The sequence below is a fragment of the Mesoplodon densirostris genome, chromosome 9 (assembly GCF_025265405.1).
Source record: "Mesoplodon densirostris isolate mMesDen1 chromosome 9, mMesDen1 primary haplotype, whole genome shotgun sequence".
NCBI classification, from domain to species: Eukaryota; Metazoa; Chordata; class Mammalia; order Artiodactyla; family Ziphiidae; genus Mesoplodon; species Mesoplodon densirostris.
This window is the reverse complement of record NC_082669.1, coordinates 20,858,793-20,882,916: the sequence shown is the minus strand read 5'-3', so window position 1 is coordinate 20,882,916 and position 24,124 is coordinate 20,858,793. Positions and strand designations below refer to the sequence as shown.

The 24,124-nt window shown below is 41.5% G+C and overlaps 1 protein-coding gene across 2 annotated transcripts in view; it reads left to right on the top strand.

The window, feature by feature from the left end:
* AMPH (amphiphysin) overlaps positions 1-24,124 on the top strand; it is a 172,476-nt gene that overhangs the window by 128,035 nt on the left and 20,317 nt on the right. Inside the window, exons 12-17 of one of the 2 annotated variants that reach the window (XM_060107894.1) lie at positions 5,684-5,800; positions 9,944-9,967; positions 11,947-11,970; positions 14,761-14,793; positions 17,757-17,813; positions 22,539-22,664. In XM_060107894.1, coding sequence (XP_059963877.1) covers positions 5,684-5,800; positions 9,944-9,967; positions 11,947-11,970; positions 14,761-14,793; positions 17,757-17,813; positions 22,539-22,664 — 381 coding nt within the window. The remainder of the gene's footprint in view (positions 1-5,683; positions 5,801-9,943; positions 9,968-11,946; positions 11,971-14,760; positions 14,794-17,756; positions 17,814-22,538; positions 22,665-24,124) is intronic. The other variant, XM_060107895.1, reaches the window with a different exon arrangement.

The window sequence follows — 24,124 nt, the reverse complement described above, 5'->3', positions numbered from 1 at the left end:
ACATTATGGGGGTGCATTTTGGGGGGTTCAACTTCACATAGATTGTTTTCTTTTAATCTGGGAAGGAGGCAGAAAGGATTTTCTGTCATTTTCTTCTGGATATAAGTGGCAACATGGTTCTAGCAGGTGGACCCCAGTATATAACTCGAAGCATTTCCATCGACTCAATGGCTGTGAGTCTCATGTCACAGTAAGAGCAGGGGTGAATCAAGGATTTATATTTCAGTCTCTTTCTCCCTTTTTTTTTTTTTTTTTTGCGGTACACGGGCCTCTCACTGTTGCGGCCTCTCCCGTTGTGGAACACAGACTCCGGACGCACAAGCTCAGCGGCCATGGCTCACGGGCCCAGCCGCTCCACGGCATGTGGGATCTTCCCGGACCGGGGCATGAACCCATGTCCCCTGCATTGGCAGGCGGACTCTCAACCACTGTGCCACCAGGGAAGCCCTGCTTTCTCCCTTATTGAGTGATAAAATCTAGCTTTATTTAATTTCACTTATTTTTTCTTTATTGAAGTGTAGTTGATTTACAATGTTGTGTTAGCTTCTGGCGTACAGCAAAGTGATTCATATATATATTTATATATAAATTTTATTTTACTATTTTCAAAATGTTTAATGGGTCATTTTACATTTAACAAATAGATTTATGCCCCCAGTTTGCTATTTTTATCATTTGCATAATGGGGAAGAAAAGCATTTGTATTATCCCCACCTGGAAGCTCAAAATGTGATGAATGTAATATTCCTCATCTCTGATGGATTTGTGTGTTTCATACACCAGGCTTCGTCACAGCGATAATTCTCTCTTGAGAACGTCCTGGGATTGGAAACAGAAATCCATCAGGTCTACAGAGCCCTCTAATGGCCCAAACCTTAAATGTAGCATGTGTATTTGGGAAATATATATTTCCCAGAATCTTCTCTGGAAATATCCTTATCTGCTTATAGGGAGATGCCTGCTTATCAAGACCACAGGGCTGACTTGGCTTTTCTGGTTCTGTGTTTACAAATATGGACCCGATAAAGGATAAATCCATCCCTCCATGTTTTTAACTCCCAGGAACTTAAATAGGAAGAAATCCTCTGTGTGTGTGTGTGTGTGTGTGTGTGCATGCACGCACCTGCATTATTCTTTCAAAACAGCATTTTCCATTTGTCCCATGAGATGCTGTGAAAAGGGCATCTTTGATCATAGAAGGGTGGGGGCTGCATCTCCTTTTGCATTTTTCATAGTCCCTATCAGCAGGTATGGGGCTCTGAGGAGTTCTGCAACAAAATCTCTGTGTACTTTCTTTAAATAAGAGCTTCTCCAATAATCTCCCATTCCCCTCAAAATACTCTATTCTTAGGAAATGGATTTTTGGTAAACATTTTTAAAAGGTATTACGTCCCTGGAAACCAAATATATGGGAAATAAATAAGCTTTTTACCAGAGATCAAGACCCAAAAAAAAATCATGTGTATAAATACACATAGATATATGTGTATGTGCAAGGTTGTCTCCTTTTTTCTTCAAAAAATGTCCTGGAGTGCTTTCTATGCTGACTTGATTACTTAACTTTAATTCAGATATTCACCGTCCCTTCCCACCAGGCCTTTCCTTAGGGATTGTGGTCCTGGGCAAATACTTTTTTTGGCGCAGGGGCTCTCCATATAAGCAGTCTGAGTCACTTGATGTGAGCGTGCCAGCAGCATCCTGGTGGCCAGTCTCACGGGACCCCGTAAGTGAAATGCCGGCCATTGGGAAGGGTCTCCTTGCCAGCCAGCCTCTTCGCAGCAGGCCTGGCCACCAAGTTCCAGGACAACCTGATGGTTTATGAGCCCCAGACTCCTGGGGCATGAGATAGACCCTCCCTGTGGAGTTAGGGTGGGAGAATGCTCCAAAGTGGAAAGACGGGGGCTGGGCCCATGCAGGTCCTGGTCCAGGGGTGTCCTGCTTGGATGGCACTGCTAGCTGTAGCTGGTTCCCACAACCAGAGGGTGATCTAAAAAATTCCAAGAAAGGTGCTCAAAAGCGTGGGGACCCCTTGAGAGGCAGTGCTAGGGGCAGGGTCCCTTCTCGCCTATTTTCCTGTCAAATAGCAGTGAGGAAGAAAAGATGGCTTGTTTTTGGATTGTTTTTCATAGCAGATACCCCAACTATTTGGTCTAAATCTTTTCCCGACAATGACGTCACATATTTTCTCTCTTTGATATAGCTTTCTTGTTTACGAATCCAAAGGGATTATCTTCTGAACAGCCCAGCTTGTTCCTCCAAGCCCTCCTGTCACCCTGATGTGCGGGAAGGCAAGACATCAGCACAGCCTTTAAATCGTGTGACCGTCGGGATCAAGTCAGCACTATTTACTTTGCTACTCTTAGATCTCCGTTCTCCGGCCTAAGGCTGCATCTTACATTTTAAGTCCGTGAAATCATCCTCTTTTTCCCAGCCAATCAAACTGAAATAGATTTTTCAACTTGCAAAATACGTTCACGAGACAGCCCTTTTTCATCTCCTCAATCCTGATGGGGCCAGTCTGCGATTATTTACATGTGCGTCACTGGCTTCCTGGGTGTCTGTAACCTGCTTTTAAATACCGCTCTGGCTTTTCTTTTCAATGTAGCATATTTCTGGACCAGCTGCTTCCACTTTCAGTTGATATTTTTTTCAAAGTAAACATGTTAACATTCTTTGAAGACAGAAAGAATTAATAAGATGAAAATCGGAAAGAGGAAAAAATAGTGCTTTTCAAGCCCAGAGTCAGTCAGTATGGGTTGAAATTTATTTCTTTACATATGGATATACAATAGTTGAAAAGTCTAGCATTATTCTCCTTAATTGCCTTTGTACCTTTGTGGACAATTAGTTGTCCATATGTGTATAGTTCTATTTCTGGACTGGTTTTCCATTGATCTTTTTGCTTAGGTTTATGCCAGTACCACACTATCTTGATGACTGTCCCTTTATACTGTCTTGAAACCAGATAGGGTTAGTCCTTCAACTTTGTTATTCTTTTTCAGAGTTGTTTCGGCTATTCCAGGTTCTTTGAGTTTCCATATGAATTTTAGAATCGATTTGTAAGTTTCTACAAACTTTTGGGACATTGTATCAGATTTCTAGGGCTGTCGTAATAAAGCACCACAAATAGCGTGGCTTAAAATAACAGGCATTTATTCTCTCACAGTTGTGCGGCTCGAAGTCCAAGATCAAGGTGTCAGCAGGACCGTGTTCCCTCTGAAAGGCTCTGGGGGAGGATTCTCTCTTGCACCTCTAATTTCTGTCGGTTGCTGGCAATCCTTGGTGTTCATTGGTGTGTAGACCCATCATTCCACTCTCTGCCTCTGTCATCACACTGCACTTTCCCTGTGTGTCTGTGTGCTTTGTATCGTCACATGGCATTGTCTTTGCGTCTTTATATCCAGAATTCCCTCTTCTTATAAGGACACCAGCTATTGCATTAAGGCCCATCCTAATCCAGTATGACCTCATGTTATTTTCATTACATCTGCAAAGAACCTATTGCCAAATAAGGTCACATTCAGAGGTTTCTGATGGACGTGGATTTTACAGGGGACTGGGTGGGCAGAGTATTCAACCCAATACAGATGATTGGAATTGCATTGATTCTATAGATCAATTTGGGGAGCATTGACATCTTAATAATATTGAGTTGTCTGACCCATCAACACAGTATATCTCTCCCTTTGTTAAGATCTTTAACTTATCTTTGCTGCATTTTGTAGTATTCAGTATACAAGCTTTTCACATCTTTTGTTGGGTGGTTTATCCCTAAGTATTTCGTATTTTTAGTGTGACTGTAAATCATATTTTTAAAATTTCAGTTTCTGAGTTTTTATACTGTTATATGTAAATATAACTGATTTTTGTATATGGATGCTGTATCCTGCAGCCTTGTTAAACTCAATATTAGTTCCTTAGCTTTTTTGCAGATTTCACTGGATTTTCTATATAGGTGATTGTATCTTCTGTGAATAAAGATAGTATTATTTCTTCCTTTCTAATTTGGATGCCCTTTATTTCTTTTTCCTGCCTTATTTCACTGTCTAGTACTGCCAGTATAATGTCGAAAAGAAGTGGTGAAGAAGTTGTCCTTGCCTTGATCTTAGGGGAAAAGTGTCCAGTCTTTTGTTATTAAGCATGATGATAGCTGTAGGTTTTTGTAGATACCCTTTATCAGGTTGAGGAAGTTGACTTTTTTACCTACCTTGTTCAGAGTTTTGGACAGGACTGGAGGTGGATTTTTTCAAGTACTTTCTCTACACTATTAAGATGATCATATGAGTTTTCTTTTTTAATTTGTTAATATGATGAATTATATTCATTGGTTTTCACATGGTAAATCAATCATGCATTCCTGAGATAAATTCCATTTGGTCATGATGCATTATACTTGTATACATATTTTTATTCAATTTGCCAAAGATTTTTCTAGAGTTTTTCTGTCTATATTCATGAGGTTTATTAGTCCCCAGGGTGTTTTTTTAAAACAACATCTTTGTCTGATTTTAGTACCAGGGTAATGCTTGCCTCATAGAAGGAATTGGGAAGTATTCCCTCATCTTCAATTTTCCAGGAAAGATTATATGGGACTGGTATTTTTTCTTCCTTAAATGTGTGGTAGAATTCACCAGAGAAGCCATCTGGGCCTGAAGGGTTGTTATTACTATTATTATTATTATTAATGGACAAATGTCTTAAACTGTAAATGCAATTCCTTTAATCGATATAGAGCAATTCAAGTCATTTCTTTTTGAGTAAGCCTTGGGAGTTTGTGTTTCTTACGAAATTTGTCTGTTTCATCTAAGTTGTCAAATGTATTGGAATAAAGTGGTTCATAATATTTCCTTAATATCCTTTCTAATGTCTGTGGCTCTGCCCCCGCTCTCATTTCTTTTTCTTTTTGTAAAATTTATTTATTTATTTTTGGCTGCCTTGGGTCTTCGTTGCTGCGTGCGGGCTTTCTCTAGTTGTGGCGAGCAGTTGCTACTCTTCGTCGAGGTGTGCGGGCTTCTCATTGCGGTGGCTTCTCTTGTTGCAGAGCATGGGCTGTAGGCACGCGGGCTTCAGTAGTTGTGGCTCGCAGGCTCTAGAGCACAAGCTCAGTAGTTGTGGCTCATGGGCTTAGTTGCTCTGTGGCATGTGGCCTCTTCCTGGACCAGGGCTCGAACCTGTGTCCCTTGCAGTGGCAGGCGGATTCTAAACCGTTGCGCCACCAGGGAAGTCCCCCTTACTTTTTAAATCTTTGCTTCCTAGGGGGCATCGCAGCAGTGGATAACTGTAATGGGTCCAAGCCTTAGCCCATCTTATCTCCTTGTTCCTCTGTAAATCTTGACCTGAGTTTTCTGAGCTGGCAGAGAAGGAGATTCCTTGGATCTTGGTGGCTTTAGGCTACATTTCTCAGACATTCTCTTTGTTGCCTGGACTTGGAACTGAACAAAGGATAAGAACTGGAGCCTGGGCCATGTACCTGAGCATCTTAGGTGATACTTGGCTGGAGGTGGTTATTTCGCCTCTCATCATACATAAGTAGTGACTCTGGGAGCCCATGGATGAGCCAGCTAAGTGGTAAATTATCAAAGCATGCTTTGGGGTATCAGCTGAAATTGGAGGGTTATACATGGAATAGATCATGAAGTCTGATCAGATTCAAGCTCGTGCATGTTTTGTTTTGTTTTAACAGAATGAAGTCCCTGAGGTGAAGAAAGAGGAGACCTTGTTAGATCTGGACTTTGATCCTTTCAAGCCTGACATGCCCTCTGCAGGTTCTGCTGGAGTAACCCACTCACCGATGTCGCAGGTACCAAGTGGATTTTTGGATGTTTGGAACTGATATTTCATAAACTTTAATAAGCTTAGTAAGGCATTTCGCTGACCCCTCTCCCTTTCACGTGACTATTGACTTTTCTTTTCAGTTGACGAATATTTCAATGAGAAGGAAGGGTAGAAAGAGGACTTGATCACTGTCAATTATTCTCAACCTCCCCTACCATTAGCTTTCTCTACCCGCAGAGCTGGGATAACATACATTCCAGTTTGCCAGGAATCATCCATCTCAGAATGGTAATCCACAGAACCACGTTTGTACTCAGAAGTGTCCAGGTTTGGATGATACATTTTATGGCTTCCCAAAATAAGACTGTTTCTTTGGGCTTGGGGTTGAATCTTCTTACTGTTTTCTCTACTTTCCTTCCTCATACTTTGCAAATTAAGGCATGTTTGAAATCACCATGAGATTTTGCCCCAAAAGGAATTTTTTTTCAGTATTGATAGTTCTGAACTTGATGATGGTGATGATGGCCTCTGTGTTCTTGATCATGGCTTGATGCAGAGTTGGCCTTGCTTATCCAAGCTTACCCCTGCTCACGACTTCCTCGCCCTCAACATTTTTCCCATTTCAGTAGTTATTATGATCTCATTGTCTATCAGAGGGATACTGGTGGTGGATGCTGTCATGACCTGTGGGTGATTCCTCTGGAATATAGTTACTTCACAGTTGTCTCTGCTCATGGAAGGAAGTTAACTCAGAATTTTTGCCACCGGGAAATTGTTTATGTCAGTAGTTTTGATGTGGTTGGGGCCTCACATTTGAGTTTGGGAAAAATCCAAGGGTGCTACAATGTACTTCAAATTAATGAATCACCGTGTATTGCAAAACTCAGCTTAGGAAGTGAGACCCAGCTCAACTTCCTGGTCATGAAGCCTTCTTGATACAGTAAACCACTGGGGCACAGACATCTCACTGTGACCCTCAATAAATAAAGCTCCTCTTTAATCCGTATTTTGTTCCAGAATGTGATTGGATTTCTGCAGGCCTCCAGGTTGTGATATTGGAATAAAATAAAAATAAAAATCTGAGACATCAATAAAGCAGGCAATTAAGTAGATTAGACACTAGTCGGAAAGGTACTTTGCAAAAAAAGAAAAATGTATCTCTTAGATGAATGTTTCAGGAAGTTCTGTTAATTCCCTTTTAAGATATTCGTGATGTGCCTTAGAATATTAAGGGCTCCAAGAAGTCCTACAATTTAAAAAAACTGTTTAGATTTGTTTAACTTAGGGTTTCCCAAATTTGTTTGAGCCCAGAAATCTGTTTTAATGAAACGGTCTTAACATTCATGGGAACGGTCTCTACAACTCACTTTGGAAAATGCCGATGTAATCATTGTCAGCAAGTTTGATGATTCTATCCTGGTGGCCAAGCAAAGCAGAAAATGAATGTACCTATCATTTAGAACGTCTCCTTTCCAGAGCTTTCTCATTGTATAGAACGCCAGCAGAATTCAAGGGACTTCTTCTGCCTTCCCCTCCAACATTTATTACTTTAGTGGCAGGAAGAAAGTTTCCACAGCGGCTGCTGTGATGATCAGAGGGTGAGATACCACAGCATTTCTGTCTGCACGTCTGATTCAGGAGAGAAACCTCTTCTCTATCAACTCATGATTAAAAGAAGCCATGAATCATGGAAACTAAGGCTAAGAGATTCTTTCAGAATTAAACAAACAAAAAATAACCTTGGTGATATCTTCAAAGGTGTCAGTTTCTGGAGGAAATGTATTACTGCCATCAGGGCAAGCTGTGTGTGCCCCTCTATCCTTCCCTCGGGCCAGGTGCTTAACTGCTCTGACTTCCCAGTGGCTGTAATTGAGTCACCTCACCGCAGAGTTGTCCTGGGATCCAGCGCTAACCACATCTCTCCTCTTTGGCTAAGAAGAAAAGTCTAGGCTGAGATAACAAAAAGCACAGAGCTGTTAGAATCTGCTACCTTCTCTCCCCTTCACTCAAAATGCTCTCCCTTCCCCACTGCCTGACCCCGTGTTTTATTTAATTTAATTTAATTTAATTTAATTTTATTTTGAGATCCAGAGTTTTGCTTTATTAGACATCTGTGAAGACAGTTTGCAGATACAGTCAGATTGTGAATTGCTGCCAAGTTCTGTGAAGTTGGAATTTATAGTGAGCAAGACCCCAGTGGCTCTTATTTTAGAATATATTTCCGTATTCCAAGCAGATGAGACATGTGATGTCTATGGCCAACAACTTTCACACTGGTCATCCACTTCAGCCATTTCCCAGCGTAAATATGCAGCTTAATTACAGCTACTTCATCTCTACAATGTGTGATTCGATCTTCAACTAATAATGCATTCTGACTCCTGTTTATATAGGTGCATGCGATTCTTTGCCACGCTGGCAGTTAACCAGACCTGGACTCTAAAAGCTAAACTTGATCTAAATAACATTCTAGGGGTAGGGCAGGCTCTGTAATCTGGACTCATCTTAGCCATCTGACCCCATGTTTTAATTTGTGTTCTTGCTGCTCACAGAACACCTCACCTTGTGATCTCTGCAGTGTCCACACGAGCTAACACATCCTTTCATGATCGGAAGGAGTGATAAACACGTTTCCCGTTGCTGCCTTCCTTTGGAGAAAATACCTGTTCTGTCTGCATTATGCAGGGATGTGTAGGAGCTCTAGGAGCTGTGATTCTTAAGGGGCTGTGAAGCAAGAAAACATCAACCATTTGGAGAATCAGAAAATGCATATAAGGTGCAGAAGGAGTCCAAGTACCAATAACTGGCTTTCAGTGGAGCTATTCTGCACTTAGTCGTTCTACAAGTGGGTGCTAACCCAGAGACCGACCAGGCTGCCCAGAGCTGCAGGGTGGGACCATTAGAGGAGGCCTGGACCAACTGCGATGGGGGGAGGTTTCAGCTGGAACCACAGGGCCCACCTTCTGTGTAGTACAGAACCCGAACCAAACATCCATAATCCCATCTGGAAAGTGTCATATTCTTCAGATGCGAGTACCAGGCTCTCTTAATTTTCTGTTCACATTTAGAGATTCAAAATAAGTGCACAAACATGGATCTATTCTAGTCACAAAGACATGAGCAGAAAAGGAGGTAGTCTTAGCTGTAATTCTGAGTCACAAAGGAAATAAGAAAGTGTCCCCCACTTTCCCCACACAGTGGAAGTTATTTGAACCATCTGGATTCATTCCCCAGGATCAATAAGCTTCATAATTAAAATGCCCATGTTTTAGGGGGCACCCTGCTAATTTGCACGATTGCCAATTAATCGAGCTGTGTGTTATCGTCTAATTCAACATACTGAAGAACTACTTTTCTGGAATTCATTTACCATTAACAAGTCATCGTCTTGAATTTGGTAAGGGGGGGTGGGGAGAGGAAAGAGCATTAGAAATGATTAGGATCTGCATTTCCTCAAAGATGCGACAAACTCTAATTTCTGGACATCTTGTTTCCTTCATTTTAATTGTGTGTGTGTCTGTGTGTGTGTGTGTTCACGTAAACCCATTCATCATAGTTCAGACATAGTTTTCACTCACAGAGCAAAAGGCAGATTGACTAGACCTATGCTATCCAATATGGTAGCCACTAGCCACATGTGGACATTTTAAAACTAAATTAAATATAAGAATGTAAAGTTTAAAATTTGGTTCTGTTCCACTTGCACAAGTGTTCAATAGCACATGTGACTAGTGGCTGCTGTATTGGACAGCACAGATATGGAACATTTTCATCACCAAAGAAAGTTAGGTTGGACAGTGCTGTACTAAGTGTTTCTGAAATGTTTATGATTTTATTTTAAGAACTTTTGTCACCTCCGTGGGGTTTTTTGGGGGGTTTTTGTTTGTTTGTTTGTTTGTTTTAAGAAGCGGTACGCGGGCCTCTCACTCCTGCGGCCTCTCCTGTTGCGGAGCACAGGCTCCGGACGCACAGGCTCAGCAGCCATGGCTCACGGGCCCAGCCGCTCCGCGGCATGTGGAATCTTCCCCGACTGGGGCACGAACCCGTGTCCCCTGCATCGGCAGGCGGACTCTCAACCACTGCGCCACCAGGGAAGCCCGCCTCCATGTTTTTTACATGCTGGGGATTTGTCTGTTAATGGTATTTCTGTTTCTCTGTTTGCTTTCAGACATTACCCTGGGACCTATGGACGGTAAGAAAACTAAGAACTCTGTATTTTGGTGTATCTGGATTGCTAGACATTTGGGAACCTTGTTATATTTTATTTCATCTGTGATGGAAAGAAGACCCAGATGTTTTTTGATGGCAACGTAGCCCCTAGAACCATCATCAGCTCCCTCGTGGTTTCTAAGCGTTTACCTGCACATGGAAACAATGGTGAGGAAAAGAATGTCAGTGCCAGACTCCTGGGTGAGCAAGAATTCAGTGTTTTGCCTTTTATGCATCCTCCTGTGATTATCGGTGGCCAGAGGAAATTTTGTAGTGAAGGCATGCTTATTTGTTATTGCTTACAGAATACACAAAAACTATGGATGTGAAAATGTGAAGGACGAGCTACTCTACACAGGGAACCATTTTTTCATTATTATTTTCCATGAAGCTTATTAGTCAATGAGGATTTGAACTTCAGAGTCACACAGTCCTGGATTTGAGTCTAGACTCTAGTTCTTCTAACAATATGACTTTGAGCAACTTCTACTAAAACTCTTTAAGCCTCAGTTATTCTCATCTGTAAAATAAGGGTAATGACACCGACCTCAGAGGGTTGTGTGAGGATTAGAGACAGTATTTGTAGAATATCTAGCCCAATGTCTAGCATGTGTCAATACAAGGTAGATATTACTGCTAATGTTATTTATTCAGCTACTCTGATGTACAAGGATGAATACTTCCAGAATTTAGACTTCAGAATAAAACACAGACAGGCTGTTGTGGTGGTGGCATCTGTGAAATTAAGAAAATGACTGCACCCACATAGAGCCTCACATCCCTTGGGGTAGGGCCGTTGTCTACCCCTTTCTTAGAGAAGCCCTTGGTCACGGGGTCTTAAGAAATCAACTTGAGTTCACATTTTCTTCTGTTTTAGTGAGAGCAACAGGAAAGTTGGGTAGATTTAACTATTCATGAGCCTGGTCTTTTGAGGTGACATTGCTCCTTTCTTCCCTTACAACAGAAAGACGACTATCCCCTTCCCTTCCACAGGAGCTTAAAGCATCGTGGAAAGCTCTCAAGAGAAGAGCTAAAAAATGTTGAATGAAAACGTCTTTTCTAGGGAGCTGGTTTTACTTGGATAGTCACAAAAAGGGATACATGGATTGACATTCAGAACACTGGAAAATTCTAGCCTCAACTTTGTGTTACTTTTTTTTAAAGATTAACAGGACAACGCTAATTTTGGTTATTCCAATATTTCATATCTTTAGTTGGAGCTATTACACACCTTACCTTCCCTAGCTGGGAAGGGTATAGAGAGGATAAAAGTCCCATCTAGAAGGAACGCTGACTAATTCAGAGGACAGGCCTGCCAGGAATGGTAATGATGACAAGATTGTAAGACGGAAGCTCCCTGGGCATAATAGCTGACATTTCTTGATCTTCTTATCTCCTCAGTGTTATTTCTTTGTGTGCAGACAAGTCTTCTAGGTTGGGGGGAGAACAAGAGGACAATCCTCCAGGCAGGCAGAGTGGTTAGTCCGTCGGATCATCTTCCATGCAAACACCACCTCAAAGGCAAAACCAAGGGCAGGATGAGTTTGGGAAAGATTTTATTCTGACACTGTATCAGAGCACATGATGCTGTGTGATTCTGTGGCTGCTAATGCTTGATCTTGTTCTGGTGTCCTCAGGCTTGCTTCTTTATTTGAAACTTTTCATTTCAGAGTCTGCTAAAGCAAAAGTCATGTAATAGCCATAAAACATCCTTGTTGATATTAGTAAATGACAGAGGCATTTTTCATGTTTCAATTGTGTAGTCTTAGCAATAGTGGAACAAAACTCATTCCTATTATAAAACAAGTTGCAAAACTTAATATCAAACCAATAAAAGCCAAAGTCTTCAGCAGTATGTTGACTTTGGACAGCCTGGGATTTTAATGTGCTAGGGAATTTTCTTCTCTTGCTTTATGATTATGCTTATGCTTATTTCTTCTTATTATTTTTTTACTTATATAGACAAGCACTGATTTGGTACAACCGGTAGGTAAATATCCAGAAAATTCTGGATTTTTTTGGTATTTAATATGCATTGTATATGTGGTATATTATCTAGAATGAGCTTTTTTTTTTCTCATGGCATTGTTAGTCACAGATTTAGCCTTAAACCATTTAATTTAAATATTTCTAGCTTTGTGTAACTGGTGCTACCCTACTGAAGAGCTTTGTGTTTTTCATCAAATCTTACCATGATCTATTTCATCTTATGTTTTTTTTTTTCCTTTGCTTTTCTGCACATTCTAAAGACTGATTCTTCAAAAAGTCTTTCCCTGTGTAACCTGATCATGGAGGAACCTCCAGACAGTGGGTTGACCGAAGAAATTCAGAGATCTCAAATTGATTTAAGTGCAATTATTTGGGGCCCTGATGCTAGTACAGACAGTGTCAGCCAGGAAATTACCCGAGGTGGGTCGCAGGAAGACTCTGCATGTCTCTCCGAAGCAGAGCAGGGACTGGGATTTTCCACCGGAATACTTCCTGCTGCTGACTGGCACACTGTAGCTGGACAGGGTGAGCATGTCCTGGGGCCAACCCCTCCATGTGGAGAAGAACAAATGCCCCCAAATCCCATGCCTGGGGCTGCTTGTTTGGAGATGGAGCATCCTTGCGATTTACCTGACTCAGAGATACCAGCCATGGAAACTGGTGGCCTGGTCAAAGAAAATCAAGAAGATGTTAAAAAGTCAGAAGAAGAAGAAGAAGGGAAACAGAAGATAGAAGATTCTGTCTGGGCAGGTGTGGAGACATATGAAAAGGTAGAGGCTGGAGCTATTGGTGTCAAGGCCCTAGAAGGGAAAGAGGCATTTGAAGAGAGAGCATGTACAGGAAACAGAGTAGTAGATCTTTTTAAAACAGTAGGAAAGCAAGACCAGGAGACCTTAAAAAGCAACGAAGAGGAAACTAGGAAAGATCTAAGTGCTGGGTATAAGGAAAGTGTAAAGACCAATGAAAAGTATCTTGTGAAAACTGACATATTAGAAAAAGACATGGAAAGTGTAGACAGAGCAGGTGAGTTGAGTGACAGAGACCAAGGGCTAGATAAAGGGATTCAAGTAGTAATAAATAATTATGAAATTATAGAGGGATCTGGAGCTAACCCTGCCAATCACACAGATATTTTGAATCTGCCTCTCCATACTGACTCTGTATCTAATCCTGAAGATGCCAGCACAGAGGAATGGGACTTAGCTGGAAAAGGCATAAAGAAAAATTTAATCGACCCTCCTAACCATGATATAATGTATCACTCAGCACAGGGCAGTGCAGATGCTGAAGAGATGCAGTGTGAGGCTGTGTTACATGCGCCTGGAAGTAACAGAGATGGAAATCAGTCTGTTGTTTTATTGATAAAACATGAAGCAGCCACTCAGTCTAGGACAGATGTTAATTATGCTCTGGGAACTAATGCAAACAGAAGAGATTGGTGTTTGTGTAAGGCTGAAGATTCATTAATAGAGGAACCTGAAAGTACAGTGACTGGGAACTATAGCCATACCCTTAACTTGCCAAAAATTGCAAAACCAGACTCTTGGGGAGCAGATCCAGGTCAAATCTGGCAGCCAAGCTTGGATTCAGCAGTGAATAATATGGATATATTGGAATTCTCTGGTATACCAGATGGCCAAGCAAGTAGATTTGCCAGTTGCCTTGATTCTATTAACCACTGGCCTATCAGAGATATGGGAGGCTTAGATAATTGCGGGGAACATTTAGACACAGTTGGGAGAAAGAAAGGGCTGGAGGTGGACTTACTAGCAGATGTATGTGGGGAACAAGCCATTGCTAGCTTTGGGGAACAGAGTCAGGAGAGAGCTAGACCACTGGTTGTGGGAACCTCCCAGAATGTTAGCACCCAGAGTTCCACTAGTCCCCAAGACAATGACACCAACAACTCAGATTTATCTGAAGATGAAATTGCTAACCAGAGATATGGATTGTTGTACCAAGAAATAGAGGCTGATAAAGAAGAGGTACTTACCCCAGTATGTAGTATAGACTAGCCAAAGACTTCTGTAGGTTCTGTTTTTCCTAATGTTTCTCACCGACTTCATCATCCATCACTATCTTTTCCAAGATCTGCTTCATCTCCTTGACAGATTGTCATGTACCTCTTGAAATCTGTGCAAACCAAACACAAAATAGGTTGACAAAACAAACAAAAAAACCCCGGAACAACAACACAAAAAGCAGAATGATGGTGTTGGAAACTAATGAGTGTCTACTTTACCATCCTATTTACTGTATTTATTCTTTCTAGTTTCATTTTTATTGTTCAAGCACTAAAATATATATAAAACAGACAGATTTACTGTTCCTAAAGTGGTTCCACCCCAGTAAAAACACATGAAATGTTTCTACCCAGGCCCATTGAAACTATAAAATCTCATAATAGCTGTTCATCAAAATGATGTATTTAGAGAAATACTGGAAATGCTTCCAGATTCTATAGATGGCTAAAAAAAACGAGCTATTTAACCACTCATGGCTCTTGTCTGGAATCATGTTCTCATTATTGAGAAAGTGGGCTTTGGTTTGCCCTTAGCCACATACCAGCAATAATTGTAAAAATAATGTTGTTCTTTTTTTTGTCAGCCTATTTAAAATAATACAGTATGGCCTTTTCCATTTCCTAAGCATTTTCATGCACAGCAGCCTTTTGTATTATTTTAAACTTTGCGGTGGTCCTTACTTTCCCACTTGTCTAATAGATATTTACCAATCCTACAAAAGTAATGAAAAAAATAACGTACTCTGATTCCCATTTCTGTTTAGGCTTCTGGAGGTTCATTTAATGGATTCACCCAGGTAAGAAATCAGTTTGCTGGCAAAATCCATCTGTTGAGAATGATGCAAATCTTAAAAATATGGACCTCTGCTTGCTGGGATAGCATGATGTTTAAGTATGTCAGCAAAAAATTTGAACCCACTTCTTGTGAATTCAGTAATGGAAACAGTAATAGGAGCAATGTTGCAGGGTTGTTGTGAAGATTAAATGAAATGTGAACATAGAGATTTAGCCCAGCAGCCTAGCACATACTAAGTGCTCCTTGACTCTAGTTAGCTATTGTTAATATTATTGGCTATACCATGGAATTCTGATGATTCCTCCACTAGAAATTAGAAGTTGTCTTTATCTGAGGTATCTCCTAGGTTCAGCTGTTGGAAAAGAGGAGATAGGATTGTTTTGAACTAATGAGATGGATCTTTAGACAATATAAGAGATTTTTAGGAGCCTCCTTCTAAATATTTATATAAGAGCCATACTACGCGGAACCTTATTTCTTCAGTGGTTCTTCAGGAAGGAGCCATTGGAAGATCAGAAACTGTAGGTTGGCTCTGGCCAATAAGACGTGCCACACAGTGGACTGTTCCATTCACTGTATATGTCCCAACAGATGGATGGTGTAACCCATGTGAAAGGCAGGCCACATGGCTGTCAAGTTCATGGAATAAGTTCTGAAAACCTCTTCAAGGGAGACTTCAAATATATGCTTGTCTGTGATGAGTGCTTTGTCTCAGAATATTAGACATGAACAATTTTGAATTTTAACATTCAGAATTTCTCCATTTAAAAGTTTGACTACTTTCCCCCATGTTACCTATAAAAAGAGAAAACCCACTGACTCACACACCTACACCCAAATACAGATAACACACAAACACACAGAGAGATGATAGCATGTCTCTTCCATAGAAGAGAACTCCTTTGAAAGATCGGGTCATGAGAATTCATTTCTCATTTTTTAAGTTTGTATTTATCACTTACAAATGCACATAGTTTAAAGAGTAACAACATTTCATAAGGTTTATTTTTTTAATTTAAAAACTTCAGACCATCTTACATCCCCTAATTTCCTGCTTCTTAGAGGAAAATACTTTAACACCTTGTAGCGGATTCTTTGATTTCACCCCCATATGTGTGCATGACTTTCTTCTAATGCTCCTTCTTGATTTCTAAAGCATTAGCTATGGACTTATCTCTCTGGAAGATGAGGACTTAAAGCGCTTTCAACCTGCTGTGGTCACAGTTCACAGCTCTCTCTGCTTCCTGGCCTTACACTGATGTCATAGCCAGCCAGCCAATCAGTGGTGGTATTATCACGATGCTATAGATGCTCTTAGTGCTCAAGTCATGAAGTTTACATTTCCTTTTATGCCAACGTTTTGTTTTCCTTTGAGGAAATAATTGTAGGGTCTTGTTTGTGAGCTTGTTGGTTTGTTTGCTTAGTTTTCTAGGTACTTATTACTAATTCAACCCCATACTCTGTGGTTATAGAAATCTCCGCTCATTTTGTTTAAAACATTAAACATTCTTTAAGTTCCATCCTCCTGAAGGTTGAAACTGTCCTTCTGGACGGCTCCAGTCTGACCTGGGGATTCCATGGCTACAACTTGCTACTACGGCTGTTATCACAGGGTCTCCCATCACGTCTACTGTGGGGATTGCCTCACCTGTCTTCTGTCCATCCACTCTTTTCAGGACACAGATTGTCCTCATTTGGGGTTAAATTCCTCATTTGGGTAGAACACATCCTCCAGTAGCTTGCTGAGAAAGGGGTGCACAAGAAGCATGCATTTGTGACCTTCTCTGTTTGAAAATAATTTTGTTCCCATGTACATAATGGACTGTTAGTTTGGATATTATATTACAAATTGTAAACCGTTTTCTTTTAGAATTTTGGAGCCATTGCTCCACTCGATTCTACCTCCTAGTCTTGCCACTGAGAAATTGTCATTTTGATTCTTGATCTTTTGTAAGAAACCCTCTCTCTTTCTTGTTTTTGTTCCCATTCTTTTTACCCTTATGGGTTTATGCCTTTAAAAATTAATTTTCTTATTGTTATTTAGTTTGGATTCTGGAGGTAATTGCCTGTGTTCAATCCACCATCTTTAACCAGATGTCACTGGCTCATCTTTTCTGTTGGGGAACCGTTGATGTTTAGTTCTTTGGGGATTGCTTTGGTCAGATTACCCAGGAAAGATTCTTTCAGTCTCCTGTTTGGAGGGTATAAGTCTGGCTACCTGATGAAGATTCTCCTAGAGATCACTGTTGCCTGAGATTTCCTGCACCTTGATTTTTTTAGGATTCATATCCTGAATGAATATATTGTATACGGTTTTTAAGTTATGGCTCATAATTGACTCATAGAAATCACACTTCAGGGGCTTCCCTGGTGGCGCAGTGGTTGAGAGTCCGCCTGCCAATGCAGGGGACAAGGGTTCGTGCCCCGTCTGGGAAGATCCCACATGCTGCAGAGCGGCTGGGCCCGTGAGCCATGGCCGCTGAGCCTGTGCGTCTGGAGCCTGTGCTCCGCAAGGGGAGAGGCCACAACAGTGAGAGGCCCACGTAACAAAAAAAAAAAAAAAAAAAAAAGTCACACTTCAGTGATATAGTAAGATTAAGGTTCCAACATTTTAAAACGTTTAAATTTGTAGCTTAGATCCATTAAATTCTAACTTGATGTCCAGAGGAGAAGCTGCAGACCAAAGATGCCTCTGAAGACACTGCCCTTTATGTAATGTCTCTCATCAGATCATCGAATTCTGCTAGCTCAGGTTTCTACTTAGAATAACTGCTGTCAAAAAATTATCTCTGCATGTTTTGCTTTTCTGATTTAAAATAAAAAGAGACTAAAAAAAACTTTATAATGTATTTATTGACACAATTCATGCGAGCTCATTTAAATGATACCTTTGTTGTTGCTTTTTTGGCAAATTAACTGAAACCCTAATAATTTTGGATATTCCACTTTATTCCCAATTTTCAGCCACAGGACACTACATTATTCACAATGCAGACAGACCAGAATATGATCTGTAACTTGGTAAGCTGATTTTGGTTTGTGTTTTGGGGATGTTGTTAGTTACCACCAGATGATCCAAGGTTGATCTTTGTAGGTTATTTAGAGCTTGAAATCCAGAGTGTGGTTTCTGTAGCCCCCTCTTTTCTAGAAAATGAGAAGGAGAGCTTCTGAAAAATCTCAGTGTCACTTTGAATGTGGTTGCCTCTATTTATAAAGGCACAGTGATCCCAGCAAAAATCAGTCTCTTAATTACGGGCTTCAGTGGAACACAGTCTATCCATCAAGGACATGGGTGGGTTTTTTTTAATTAAAAAAAATAAATTTATTTATTTATCTGGCTGTGTCGGGTCTTCGTTGCTGCACGCAGGCTTTCTCTAGTTGCGGTGAGCAGGTGCTACTCTTCGTTGCGGTGCGTGGGCTTCTCATTGCGGTGGCTTCTCTTGTTGCAGAGCACAGGCTCTAGGCACGCGGGCTCAGTAGTTGTGGCTTGCAGGCTCTAGAGCACAGGCTCAGTAGTTGTGGCGCACGGGTTTAGTTGCTCCCCAGCATGTGGGATCTTCCTGGACCAGGGAACGAACCTGTACATGGGTGTTTCTGAGTGACTGTACCTTATGCAACGGGACTGACAATGAAATTGCCTCGAGAATTCATGCTTGAAAGTAGATCCTTGCTTTTCCTTGAACCTGAAGCGACCTCATTTCTCATGTCCTCCCTTCATTTTGTGAGTTGTAGAAGGAAATAATGCACAGTAGAGGTAAGATTCCTACTTTGCTGTCAAATGAGATGAGAGAAAAGCTTAGCTGGGGAGTGAGGAGGAAGCAGAAGGGTTACTCTGGGGGTTAGAGGAGATTCTTACAAACTCACTTATCATGGGAAACGTTTTTAGCAGCAGCTTACTTGTAAAGTTGAATGAAGAGACCTTGAGTGACATCACTGAGAGCTTCCCAGTGCTACACTACAGAGGATTTGGGCTCTTTGAGGATTAGTTCATGGTTATTTGTAGCACACTGGTTTTCCCATGGGAATGGCATAGGATTATCCCAGCTTCTGGCTTTCATTTTGGAAACTTAGAATTGGGTTTAAGGAGAAGGAATTTTTCCTTTCAGATGATTTCACTTCTAAGTAAGGATTTCTGCTCTGGGAAGTCTGTTGTCAAGGCTAATTTGATATTTTTCAAAGGCAAATGTTTCTCTAGCACCTTGTCTGGAGATTGTTGTATTTTTGCCTTTTGGGTAACCAGATAAAAAGGTGGAGCCTGTGAGGACTGCAAATAATGATTTAAATGTTTAAAATTCAGATTATATTGATGTTAATAATGGAGCCAGAGAGACCTCCATTTCATGGTCATTGGTGGTTTTCAGTCTGGGTGCTGATGGAGTAAAGGTTATATTGGTGCTGGAGGATGAGATTTTTAATTATCAGTTGAGAATGGGTTAAGAAAAATGGAGGGACCCTGGTATAAACGAAAAGGCAATGGGTCATCATTAAATTCACACCTGTTACTGTTGCAAATTCCTGGCATAGAACCCGGTGGTTTTTAAGTCTCTCTGAACATCTCTCTACCCCCTACAGCTGGTTCTAGGAGCTTCCATTGCCTGCCCTCCCCTTGTCTTTATATGTGTTCTCTGGAGCAGATTTTTGCACCTTCTTTCCATTGGGGAACTTAGCTTCGTCATTCCCAGCATTGCAGATGCTGCTAGTGTTGCCCTGTGGGGAACTAGGAATCACAGTGACCCTCTCCCCCTGAGCTGTGATTATATGGGATCTTCCCGGGAGCAGGGCAGTGTCCCAACATGGGTTCATTGACTGGTCTGAGCAAGGTGGAGGCTGCAGTTGGTAGTCAACTGCACATCTCCCCATTCTGCATCTTATGGCCCCACGGGACATCCCTTGTGTACAAGTTTAAACCTTTTTGAATCTGCAAACCCTGCCCTGGGTTCAGGGTTGCCTCCATGGCCCTTTGAAGTTCTCACTAAATTAGCTCTCCCCAGTTTGGAGAAGGAGGATCATAAGGTAGTCACCATATTGGAATGTGACTAGACCCTTAACTCCACTCTCCCAACCCATCTCTTCTTCCTCTGCACTGACCTTCTTTCTAGCTTATCACAGAGCATGCCAGAAAATGTGCACCAAAGTTACACTACTCGTTTTGTTCTAAAACAAGAATTCCATTTCTGAGTCTCAGAGTTAAACCATCGTGGCATCCTGCTGTCAGTAATAAATATAGAGTATACCTCTCCTCTGAATGTATAATGGTCTCTACTCCAGCAAACAATAGCAAGTCCTTACCAGTGCTCCCAGATGGATATGGCATGGTATCAACCCATTTGCAACGCTTGTCAAGGGAGGCTTCTTATAGAAAAAAAAGTGGTTGAAAGACAGGGCACAATTCCTTCAGGACTACTTTGAGATCTTTCTACAAGATGTTGTTCACAAGTTACCTTTGTTTTTCTTTCTATCTTGACAAAACATTTTCAATTTTACATTATCTTAGAAGGATTAGGAAAGTGGTTTCTATTTCCAAAGTTGAGTAGCTGATTTTATGTGCAAGCACGCTGTCACGCTTCAGGCTTACTCGTCATTCAGTGAGTTCTGTTTGTCCCCCTAGAATTTAAGTTGTTAAGTGTGTCATGCTATATTATAATACTCGGTGTGATATTATAAATAGAGAAAAATGTTGTGACTCGTAGGACATAACCCGTCTCTCCTCCCCTTCATACTTTGCTTCCATTGAGTCATTGTCTGACCTCAGCAAGGAGACACCATTGGACTCATTCATGAAATCACCCTAGTTATTCTCGCTGTATGTAAAACTTCAGAATTTCCTCTGACTTCCAAGAAACCCAGCCTCTGATGCAAAGTTATCTCTGTGTTTGGTTTTCTGGGTTTTTTCTTAATGTGCACAGATATATTCATCTGATACACGTTTTGAAACTTCTCTTGACCCCTCATCCTCCATTGCAGACTCAGCTCACAGGGGCACAGCCATCTGCCTATGGGTTTCTTGCTCTTCGTCAAATTACCCTTCCTATACTTGTTGTGTAGGTCATCTGATACCATTCTCTCATAGCAAATCACCTCGACTTCCAAAATGGTTAGATCCTACTCTGAAAGCTTACAGTAGCTCTTTGCTGCTAGGAAAACTCAGTCCATTAAGAAGATAATTCCTTCTGAACAATACAAGTGAAATCTTTCCCCATAAAGGACTCCTGAGAGTAGATTAGGGTGAATTTTATCTCATTCTTTCTTAAAAATTGTGTCAGATCATCCCTTAAAGGTTATAAAAGCCCATAAAAACATCAAGCCTCTGTACATTGATCTCCCTAAGTGTCCTTTCATTTTATTAAGCCCTTTCAAGAGAAGGGTGGTATGACCTTGGCATGCGTCACAGTGGAGGATTTGGTGGAGGACACAAGACAAATATTTTGCATATTTATCCAACAGCAGGCTATCATTATTTTCTATAATCTCAGCATAGCTTCTCCATCACTTCCCCATGCAACTTGCCACATGCACCAGCTTCAGTGGACATATGGGAGAACTAGAGATGGCTTTTGATTGCTTACGGTGAATGTCTGACAGAAGTTACTGATTCCTCCAAAGGAAGTTTTTATTGGAGACTCCTTACTCCTCCAGGAAAATGCTTTTAAACTTTCTTATAGTTTAAATGCCCTAATAGAAAATGATCTTAAAGTGCCCTACAGTGGCCATCCATTTAGTGAAATAGTCATGCTAAATAGTGTGTTTACATTAATCTATAAATCAAAAGAGAGGAAACAATTTCAGCAGCCGTGGTAACTTGCATTGGCTGTGCTGTTTTTCATAGCCTGTTGTTATTTAATCATGCTAATTTTAAAACTCAAAAAGCCTGGAGGTAAGAGAGGCCAGAGGCTTGATTCAGCATATAATTGGAATCAGGAGGGTGTCTGTGTGTAGGGGTCACAGTGGGAAGAAAAGACCTCACTCTTATCCACACAAGTAGAATAGTCTCATTGGTACCACAGAGAATACTGCCTGTGGTTCCCTAAAGAATTAGTTTATTATATGAAAAAAAAAAACACAAAAAAACTGATGGCTAAAGATTTTGTTGGAGGGAAAACTGGAATAAGGGAACAAAAAAAGCGTAAGGTAGCAAAGTATCTACGACTGTGGTGGCTCCTTGCCAGGTGGTTGGACCTACTCCTCCCAGCCGGGGCAGTTGTGCAGTAACTTCATAGTGACATTTTTGTGCACGTTAATGCATTTTGATCTGAGTGTTGGGATGGCCCCTCAGTTTTTTGGTTGTGTTGCCTATCAGCAGAGGGGGGAGGTCCCAGAATTGTGTTTCCATGAGCTCTTCCCTACTACTTCCAATTTCCAAAGGTGGGAGCTCCTAGGATCTCTCCTCTCTCCGCTCAGTCGTGGAAAGTACCGTTTCAGGATCTCTTATAGATGTCCTAAGGAAGTGAATACTCAGAATGTGGAAAAGGAAGTAAAATGAGTAGCCAAAATGGTAAGTCTTTTTGCCCAACTTCAAGGGACATAACAGTGCTTGGTGATGGTAATGTGAAGCTTAATAAGAGTTTATTCCTAGACTTTTCAGTTGTGTAAAGACCCATCATGCCTAATGTGCGTTTTTTTTCCAGCACAGATTTAATGAAGCTAATTGCCTGTAGGATGACGAAGAAAATCGTAACTGTCCAGTATTCCATCATGTGATCTATTCACTTGTTGAATCTTTTCCCTCTAATCCTCAAACCATCAAAGGCTGAACCTGAACAGGCTCCGCCCACAGAGCCGAAAGCAGAGGAGCCCCCCGCTGCTGTACCACCTGCTGCTGGGCTGGATCTTGGACTTGACACCCAGGCTGAGGAGCCAGTGGAGGGGGCAGCGGTGAGCGCCAACTCCCTTCCACCCTCCCCCCACCTCCCCTGCCATTAGCTGTGCTCATCTCATCATCCCATTTCTCCCTTCTCATTCATGCTTCACTTGGACCAAATCACTTCCGTATCTGTCATGGCTCCCCAGGTTCAAATGGCCTTTATTCCTTTGACAGGGAAACTGCATGCTCTTATTGTTTTTTTTTAAAAGAAGATATCCAGAGACCTGCTCTTACGCTGTCATGTAGCCACAGGCTTGGTTCTCAAAAAAGGGTGCCTTGATTCTTTCTGATACTCTCCCATTCATGGTCAATAGGTTGTAATAACTCACAAATAACCAGACTTGTTAATGCTCCGCCCCACCTGTGATGGCTGGAGATGGGCCTTCCATTAGGGACTAACCTGCAGATGATAAACAGAAGGGTAATCACCTTGTTGGTTGTGTCTACACGTTGATTTCTTACAATATTAGCTTTGTAGGTTGGTGAAGGCCCCAGGAGGGACTGAAATCCTATATTAGAAATCCTTGAATCTATAAGGACTTCTATGGGAACAACCATTTGCTCAAAATCAAGCCTGGTGCTGGCTGTCATAGCACAAGAGAGCTTGAGGATGTATTTTGTGCAAGAGTGGAGACTCACTTGTCTGCCTGGAATCCTTCTCTAACCTGCTCCTTTCAGCCACACACCACACCACATCGAAAACTGGGATGGGCTCTATATGCACCCTATTGAACTGGATAAGTTAACACACGTGAAAGTGTAGAATGATACCAAGGAAAATTTACCAGGGAAGTGTACCAGAGTTTCCCAGGGAGAGTGAACAATAGTTTATTTATGAAATGCAGTTAAAATATCTCCCAAGAATTTCAATCAGGGTACCCTACAGCCTTCCCAGAATCTGTACAAAGAGGGAGACCAGGCTTCCCTGGTGGCGCAGTGGTTGAGAGTCCGCCTGCCGATGCAGGGGACACCAGTTCGTGACCCGGTCCGGGAAGATCCCACATGCCACGGAGCGGCTGGGCCCATGAGCCAATGGCCGCTGAGCCTGCGTGTCCGGAGCCTGTGCTCCGCAGCGGGAGAGGCCACGGCAGTGAAAGGCCCGCGTACCGCAAAAAAAAAAAAAAAAAAAAAAAAAGAGGGAGACCAATCTCCCTATTCCCAAAATAACATTGCCTAGGTGAGATAACTAGAGAAATAAAAGCTATATTTTTGCTGTCAGTGTCCTAGGTTGTTTTACTGGGAAAAGGGTAGGTCATCTGTCAAATTTATTATTTATTAATAGAGTAGAAAAAATAAATAATAGGACAAGATAGTGATGCAAAATACAAATTAAGAATTACTCAAGAAAAATGATCGTATTTTCCATGTAAAGGTACACAGTTGGACCAAGTTTTTTTTTGGCCTCTCCCGTTGTGGAGCACAGGCTCCGGACGCGCAGGCTCAGCGGCCATGGCTCACGGGCCTAGCTGCT